The following is a 9,543-nucleotide window of genomic DNA, read 5'->3' as shown; positions in this document are numbered from 1 at the left end:
CTGGCATTCCCTTACAACCATTTAATCTAATGAAAAACCCAGGATTTTTTTTTTTTAACCAAACTTTAATCCCAGAAAACAGTCAAGTCACAGGGTTAAAAGATCTTGCACAAAAAAAAAAAACGAAAAGCAATTTTACAAGGTTACATGGCAATTTCGGCTGCAAAATTCCAAGCACAATGTGCAAAAACATTTTTCTTGCTGGACAGATTTACAGCTGAAACATTAAGTGTGATAATGGGCAAACTATATAAACACGGAACTTAGCGTTGTGTCTGGATCTGGCATAGAATACAAAATAGTGGGGCCAACGGCTTTTAAACAACTCAAGTTAAGGGATAGATTGGTTCTACTAGAGCCATGGCAATGTGTACTATCCCCAAATAATACCACCATACACAAACTGCTCATTTTGAATATTACTGGATGGTGCAGGAGTTAATTCTGGTAAGAACACATTAAACAACTGGAGACCCCATTTGATCATTAGATATAGCCAGAAAAAAAATTGGTTTTACTGCCTGGCTTGCTGCTGTCTGAATGATTACAGGACAGTCACCTGGAATGAGGGAAAGGTGCTTTGAAAAGGTTAACATTCTGCTTCCCTTACAATTCAAGAGAAATAGAAGCAAATAGATTGTATACACTGTATAAAAGGATGCATATCTTGTGTAACACTATTCCACAATACATAGCTACATTATAGTACATTACCAAAAGGAAGAACATCAGATTTTGGCAAACAAGAAATTGGTAAAATTTTTAAAAACCATAAACTATTCTCACCTAATCAAAAGAATGTATGCCAAATTCTTTACCTGGACACATCAAGTGTGAGTAGAAAATACAGTAGATGTGTATGAGCAAACCCCACTGCTTACAGCGGTATAAAAGGTGTTGTACACAGTGCCACTGATTTTACATCGACAAAAAATAAAGCTCCTAGTGTCCTGTGATTTAGCTTTTGGTCATGAATGAAATAGAAAAAGTTACAGTATAAAGTTAGCACAGTTTTATTTGCCAGTTCATTTGTATGAAACTATAACAGAACCACGTTTATCTTCACTTGTTACAAGACACAATACAAGAACACCTAATAAAAAAAAGGTTTAAAAAGCATGTCAAAAACAAAGAAAACATCCTTTCCAATGTCATCTGTACAGTGTTGAAGGCAGTCATATTATTTTCTCTCATTTGACCTGGAGCGGCTGAAAAGAAAAACAAAAAACTAAATAAATTTCCATTTTACATAATAAGTTTAATATGACTCTTACTCCTGACCTGGAATACTTTATTAGAAAATGTATATACTCCCTGAACAGAAGAAACCCATGTGAAGGAGGAAAAAAATAAAAACCTGTAACTTTGAACATAAATTACCTTCTTGATCTAGAAAAGGAGCGTGAGGGCTTATGATTCCTATCTCTGGACAAAGATCTCTCCCTCCTGCGATCTCTAGAGAGGGACCTGAAAGCAAAGACAAATAAATAAACCACCTAATTTGTGATATTTGCTCTTCACCCAGAGCGAATTCGAAACTGGTTGACATGGAGTTATTCAGTGTGACAATATAAGGTAGTAGAAGCATGTAATACAAGTGCTGAGAGCATGTAATCCTAGTCAGACTCACACATCCACCACATAGCCATGATAGATAACACTATGTATATCACATTGTAAGTATATAAAAGCATTTTTTGAGATTTAACAATAACCACCCACAGATTAGAATCTAATGCAGTACAAAAAGGACCTTACCTACTGCGGCTACGCGAGAAGCTTCTCCGTCTTGGTGATCTAATTCAAAGGGAAGAATAATAAGGAATGTCAGCCTTTATTACAGGCCAATGAAGGATTTTCCTAATATACTTAATGATGGACCCAAGTAATTTATACCTACGTAAGATTAGCCATCGCTACCACCTAGAAGGACTGGGAAGAGAGACTGGAAATGGAATTTGAAACCTAGTAGGAAGTATTTCCTCTATAGTGCCCCCTACTCGGCAGCCTGACCGCTTTGAACCTCTTACCCTGAACACCACTGTGAACCCAGACTGGCTTCAAGATATCTTAACTCATGCAAACCAGGTGGTCATAAAAAGAAATATACTGTGTGAAGTGTAAGTTACAAATTTGAAAAAAAAAAAAACCTAAATTTTGTTTGCCTAATTGAAAAGGGAAACCAGGGTTTCCTTTAGTGAAGTATTAAATAGTCCCATAATTTGTTAGATAAATTTAATGATGGGTTAGTATAATAAGATCCCAAACATTTAAAGATGATAGATAAATTGAGTAGATAGGCCAGAAAAAGCATACACAAATCATCTCTGTATAGCACATACATGGCTTAAGCTTACATAGATTTCTCCATCATCCTTAAACATTTCAAAGATTTCAAGCAACGCTATTTACCTTTAGAGTTTATTCACTGCCAGCTTTAAATTGATAATATAAAATTACCTTCTTACAAAAAGCTGCTTAAAGTCTCAATTAAACTAGCAGAAAACTCTGTATAAGCAGGAAAAAACTTACTAGTTTTTGGGGTTTCAACAAGCTAGAAATGGTGAGGATGCCGGACAGGTGGCCAAGTAGAATTTGTTGAAAAGGTTTTGCCAGGTGTTGCGTTGAATTTAGATGGTTTGCGAAGGGGGATGTTGTGGTTTTTCCTGCTTTTTTTGGTTAGCCGTAGGCTGGCGCTGCAGTTGTTGTGAAGACATTTTGACAAAGTTAACAGCCGTGCAGAGTGGCCGGGAATATGTGGGCGCTGCAGGTGGGCTGCTGCCGAGTTTTGGTTAAGGTTGGAGAGGAGGAAGGCTGAGTGGACAGCATGCTCGGGAACCAAAGGGCGGTGCAACCTGATGACTGGCCATGCCTGGGTCATGTGATACAACACCAGCCAAGCTGAATGGGGCGCGCTGGTCACATGACGCTGAAAGGGCTAGTTGACTGGCTAATGTAGACCCAGAGGGTGGTGAGAAGAGACATGATGGTGACTCTGTAACGGGTTTCATTTTATTAGATGGACCAAAGGCACAAAACAGAAATAAATACAAAAAACAAAACAAAAACAAGCCATCAGTATAACCATCTATATTTTAACAATTCACTGAAGGGGCTGCAATGAATTGAGTCACAGTGCATGCTGCTCAGTGACACTCAATATTTTATAGTTCAGTGGGATAAAAAGACCATGCACTGAAATCATTCATGGGTATTCAAGAACAACCATTGAGTAGCCTGGAAAGGTTAAAAAATGGTTGTCTGACCTTTCAAAAAATATAAATAAAATCAAGTGAAAAAAATAAAAAATAAAAAGAAGAAAGCCCTGCTCACATTTCCAATCCCCTACTGGTTTCCATAGTTCCTGGTGCCTCTTGGCATGGATCAGTGACCATAACATTAACCATTTAAAAAAGGTACCAGTAAGTACAGAATGGGAGTGAGGGGGTCAGTAAGGGGAGTAGGGATTATTTTCCAGGATTTTAAATGAGAAAAAAAGCCAGGTAACCCATTTAATAGAATATGCACTCCATAAACTTGCTAAAAAAGACAACCTATATGAAAAAATGCTTTACTTGTATTTATATGAAGTGAAATAAAAATGGATGTGCATGCGTCTTTCACTCAGGTCAAAAACTGTACAGCGGTTCACCACCACTGTCCAGTTCCTATAGATTATACAGTAAGCAAAACTCTAGTAGTTTGGGTCCTGGGAGGGGGAACATTGTTTACTAACCATAAGAAAAAGAAAAAGGCTGAGACATGCAGCTAAACACCTTGTGTTCCCAATAATATAACAACACACACTCATGGCAAAAACATGCATGTGTCTGCAGATTTAAAATATACTAGAAGTAAAAAAAATAAAGCTGAAAAAAAAAATTGAGACACAAGGGTTTGCTTGGCTATGTGCCTTTACAGTACCCTATAATTTGTTATTTTAATCAAATGATTTTTTGTTTTCAAAGAAAACAGACACCTAAAATTCAACAAAATGGAGACTTTTTACTCTGATAAACATGCATAATAGGCAACTACCATACACATGACTAAAGGTCTGAGCTGCCTTTACACATATGCAAGACAAATATTCTACACAAGAGTATTTTAAATGAAATGATAAGACCATGAACAAATTGTGATCAAACAATTATGTGCAGACACACAAGGAACTGTTACCATACCTGCGTCTTGGAGGAGGACTTCTCCTACGGTAATCATCTCTAGGTCGCCTATTCCAGGAGGGTGGAGGTCCACGATTCCTACTCCTCTTTTCACCATTTGATAATTCTACTCTAACACGACAGCCACATAATGTTCTACAGAACAAGATAGATAAGTTAAAAAGCAGACAAAAAAAAAAAAAAAAATGGAATAAAACTATATTACTACAAAGCTCAACAATACCCCACTGACTTAGATTTATATTTATTGCATGAACACTTAAGATGGGCAAAACCCACTTTATTGCTAGAATCCTTATAAGATAACTAAGGCAAATGAATAGAGACTTTATACCACTCATTTCTGAAGTTTAATCTTACTATAAAAATACTATTACCGTCCATCTAATTCTCTGACAGCATCTGCAGCATCTCTGGGATCTTCAAACTCCACAAAAGCGAAGCCAGGGGGATTTCTGGCTACCCACACACTCCGTAAAGGTCCATAGTAGCCAAAAGCACGTTCCAATTCTGTCTTGTTACCATTGTTACCAAGATTACCAACATAGACTTTGCAGTCCAGGGGACACGAGTCACGATGCATTGCTGCAGATAAGGGACAGGGTTAATGTAATTGACATTTTTAACTATTAACCAGTTAATGTAAATCATGCAAACAAATTGTATTTATGTGGTACACTGCTGAATATCTGATAAGCAAAGCTTTAATATACATGAGCCAATTCCTCCCATCACGAGTTTCAATGACCAGGCAAATGGAACGTGCGTAATAAATTGAGATAAACCACTAATAAATCCACAAATAAGAGCATATGGTTTCTAAAACAATATAGTTCACCTTTCCATCTAGCACTTTTATATAACCCAGGTTTAGCCTAAAACAAAGCTAATATTCATAGACCATCCATCATTTCAGCAATTAGATCTCAGCTGTTGGACCTGTAACACTGAGGGAAAAGGCTGGCATATCAACAGTAGTATAAAAAACCTGGATAAACCAACATACCTTATATAGTAGACAGCCAAATCTCAGGAAACCTGGTGCCAATAGACCTATAAAAAGGTAAGAATTACAGCTGATTTAAAGAGGTTCTCAAGAGTAAACCTATCCACAATTCCTATACATTGGTATGATTGGCCAAGCTAACATGGAATCTATATAGGAAATGTGGAAACATGAAGGACACAACATCCAACAATTTTAAAGGGGTTGCCCCAGTAAGAGAAATAGGTCTACACTGATGCATTATGTAAAACTGAACATATTTCAAATGTACAAGGATTACCAAAAACAAGTGAACATGGCGTTACAGGCAGTGCTAGTTACATAGTTAGTATGGTGGAAAGAAGACATACGTCCATCAAGTCCAACCAGGGAATTGAAGGGAAGGGTGTAAGGGGATAAGGGAAAGGGATGTAGTGGCCAGTTAACATTTGTGATTTACAGATCATTGTGGGCAGCACCTGAACCTGTCCATTGTTTCATGCAGTAAATCCAAGCACCGAAAAGCAATTATTGGGAGCACAATTGAGCTTTGCCTGCTGGCTCTGCATGTGGCTCATGGACCTCTGATGTGTATAGGAGCACCAACTTGCAACCATACGTACTGCCAATTTACGATACTATAGACTTGTTCTATCCACCAAATGATGTCAAATTTAATGGTATACTCAAGTACAATTTTAAATATTGAACCTGTATGTGTTCACAGATTCAGTTTCTACATTCACAAGATGTTTCCAGGCAAAATGTATTACACTAGTTGGGTACTAACAGATGAGCTTCTTTCTGGCATACATTGTAAAAGCAGGAAGCAGACAGCGCTGTACATTGTGCAGAGGCCATGCTTTGTTACTGCAGCTCAGGTCCTACTGAAGTGTATGAGAGCTGAGCTGCATAACCCAGTGTGGCCATACACAATGTACAAAGCCACCTGCTTCACTGAGTATGCAGGCACCACAGCTCTGGCAAACAGATCATTGTGGGATTAAGCAGCCCACTGATATGACGTCAGTCAATCATCAATATGATCTGCCTTAAATACATTGCTCCTCCATTTTTATTCTTCACTGGCTCCAAACACTTCAAAGATAAATGTGGGTTAGAGGAACCAAAGGGTTGTCTGCCTATGTATTAAAGGGGTACTCCGGTGCTAAGACATCTTATCCCCTATCCAAAGGACAGCTATCATGCCCCTCCCATAGGCTTGCATTGAGGGACGGAGCATGACGTCACACGGGGCGGAGGCGTGATGTCAAACGCCGTCGGCCCTGTGGTCGCCAGTAATCAGACCCGGAGCGAACACGCTCGGGGGACTGATTATAAACGGGGTGACGCGTGCAAGATCACGGGCGTCCCCAGCGGCGGGACTCCCCCGATCAGGCATCTTATCCCCCATCCTTTGGATAGGGGATAAGATGTATAAGCACCGAGTACCCCTTTAAAGGATGGCAAGAAATAGTTTGTAGGGCTGCAACTAATTATTTTCATAACCGATTTGTTGCCCATTAATCTACTTGTTTCAGCCCTAGCTCTTAGGCCCCTTTCACACTATAAAAATGCCTCAGTTATAAACGGCCATCATTAAAAATCTTGAAAATCGGCTGTTCGGAAAATACCATAGAATATAATGGGATTTTCTAATAGCAGTTTAACCCGTTAATAATGGCCGTTTTGTGACGGGCGATAGTAACGGGAGAAATAGTGTATGCACTATTTCTTCCGTTCATTCGCGTGTCACAAAATAACGGCCGTTATTAATAACGGGTTAAACCGGCTATTCGAAAAATACCATAGAATATAATGGGATTTTCTAACAGCCGATTTTCAATGGACATTTATAACAGGCATTTTTATAGCGTGAAAGGGGCCTTACCCTGTTAAAGGGGTACCCTGGTGGAAATTTTTTGTTCTACTACTTCAGTACGCTTTGTATCCGGTTTTTCACCAGGACATAACTGTAGTAGACTATGGTTTGTGTACAGGAAAAAATGGATAAAACCATAAATGATGCAAAACATACACAACCGGATGCTATGTTTGGCATACGGTTTTCAATGACATGTCTATACATATGGTTTGCAATACAGTTCCATGCGGTTTTCACCCTGAAACTGGATTCGGGAACCGTATTGCAAAACTGAGATGTGAATGCAGCCTAAGGGTGCATTGCCACCACATTTTTTTTGCAACACAGTTCCAGTATACATTTTCAGTGTGAAAACCGAACGGAACCGTATTGATTGAACCGTATGCATTGAAAACTGTATGTCAAAAGATGCATCAGGTTGTGTCCGTTTTGCATCCTGTACGGTTGTGTTCCTTTTATTCCCGTAGCCAAAACCATAGCCTACCACGGTTTTTGGTCCGGGTGAAACAGTATTAAACCATATAAGTTTTTTTAAAACATGGGAGTCAATGGGAACCGTATGTGCATACGGTTCCATCCGGCTTTCACCATACGGTTTTTGACTTTGCAGGTTTTTTTTAATGGAATTTCAAACAAGTGAAACTTTATTCATAATGGAGTAAAGATAAAAACGTACACTTTTTCCTTAGAAAATAGATACAACTGGACATTGTTTTTAACTGTATACCAGTTAAAATTTGTACCCACGTTTTGATACAGTTTAGTTAGGTTTTGAGGAATCAGTTTCTCATTAAAAACCTGATACGAGAACTGTATTGCAAAAATGTGCTGTGAATGCAGCCTAAGGCTGCATTCACACTTAGTTTTAACATTATGGGTGCCGAATCCAGCCGGACCAAACCGGGCTCTCCTGTACCCCAGCCGGACCAGCGCTGAATTCTATTTACTTTAAAGAGCCTACTGGAGTCTAACAGTGACTCCGGTCGGCTCATTTTTGACCGGACCTAAAACTGTAGTATTCTACGGTTTTAGGTCCGGTCAGGAAACTGCATACTGGTCAAAAATGAGCCGACCGGAGTCCCCGTTTTACTCCGGTCGGCTCATTAAAGTAAATTGAGTTCAGCGCTGGTCCGAGAGAGACAGGTTTGCCCCTCCCCCAGCCGGATCCGGCAGCCGTAATGTAAAAACGAAGTGTGAATGCAGCCTTAGACAGTTTTATTCCCTTCAAGGGTATAAAACTTATACATTAAACCAGTGTGAACATTGCCTGGTATATTGATAACTCCAGTACTAACCAGATGCTCTAATCTTTAGGCTAAGGTTCACACTGAAATTGTTTATACATTTTATACCCTAGAAAAGGATACAACAAACAAATGCTGCTGTAAACCATACAGGGGAATCTGCTTCCTAGTGTGGAATTGTGCTCTTGTATACAGCAAAATTGTATGTTATGTAGCAGTGAAATGTAAACCCATATAGCTCAGTGTGAACTGGGAGTAACAAGGGATCAGAATGGTCAGAAATGGATTTCCATTGTTGCTACAGTAAACTGCACTGGATGGGAACGGGTGCCTCCCCCCACAATCCTGGTTACACATCACCCATCCCCCAACATAAACGAACAAAGGCTACGGTAAAATGGCACCGCGATCCTCGTACACACTGTTAAAATGGAACAAAACCGGATCCGGGCTATATTCCTAATAAAGTCTCTAGTGAGCAGCGTCACTTACCTTAGGCCTGCTTCCTAATGAACGGCTGGATGCGATGGTCCCACTGTGAACAAACATAAGGACAGGTTACTACATCACACATCTCCTTACATTCATACGCCGACTCCTCGTTACAATAGGAAGCCATTACGTCCATTCCCGCTCAAGCAATGGAGACAAAATGGCGCCGGCCTTTTGTCTGCATACACGCACACAGGTAACATGAAAGCATGCGTTTACATACTACCGTGTACCACAGGGAAAAGCTGAAGAAAGACGCGAGAAAGCGCAGAGTTGTAGCTGCCATTTACCGCTGTTAGGTGGGGCAGGGTTCTGGGCTCCTCCGCGCCTCCAGTCTGCTGAGGTGCTTCTCGTCGACAAGCACAAAATGGCTCACAGGATACAAGGCAGAGCCGCCTCTTCCAGCCCATGGACAACGTGACCACCAAAGAGCCAATCACAGCGGAGAGCAAAGCCTGGCCACGCCCATGCCGGTGTTTGGCGGAAAGGGGTGGTGCCTCCCGCCATGATTGTTCCCGTTTTGTGTGCGGGGCAGGTGTGACTATAGACGATGCACATTGTATTATAGTGTATCAGAAATAGGTTTAGGCAGGTTCATTCAAACGTTCTGCGCTCAGAAGAACATGGTGGGTCCTGTTAGGGTGTATGTAGGTGTGAGGGTACTGTTCAGCCGCGCCATCTGCCCGACCCTTCCCCCTCCATTCAGTGAGGGCAGCTTTTCGGAACAATAGCGGTGAAGATGGATGCAGGGAT

At 40.3% G+C, this 9,543-nt stretch overlaps 1 protein-coding gene across 1 annotated transcript; it reads right to left on the bottom strand.

The window, feature by feature from the left end:
* Nucleotides 1-989: 989 nt before the first annotated feature.
* On the bottom strand, nucleotides 990-9,210 carry SRSF3 (serine and arginine rich splicing factor 3). The gene is made up of 8 exons (XM_056558228.1): nucleotides 9,081-9,210; nucleotides 8,791-8,833; nucleotides 5,191-5,237; nucleotides 4,562-4,769; nucleotides 4,185-4,319; nucleotides 1,759-1,797; nucleotides 1,381-1,467; nucleotides 990-1,208 (listed from the first exon to the last, which is right to left on the bottom strand). Exons 4-8 carry the CDS (start codon nucleotides 4,765-4,767, stop codon nucleotides 1,181-1,183), a joined length of 495 nt encoding a protein of 164 aa, XP_056414203.1. The 5' UTR covers nucleotides 4,768-4,769; nucleotides 5,191-5,237; nucleotides 8,791-8,833; nucleotides 9,081-9,210; the 3' UTR covers nucleotides 990-1,180.
* Between the last annotated feature and the right edge of the window lie 333 nt (nucleotides 9,211-9,543).

This window comes from Hyla sarda, chromosome 2 (assembly GCF_029499605.1).
Source record: "Hyla sarda isolate aHylSar1 chromosome 2, aHylSar1.hap1, whole genome shotgun sequence".
NCBI classification, from domain to species: domain Eukaryota; kingdom Metazoa; phylum Chordata; class Amphibia; order Anura; family Hylidae; genus Hyla; species Hyla sarda.
Note: the sequence above shows the minus strand (reverse complement) of the source record. Positions and strands in the feature narration are given on the sequence as shown.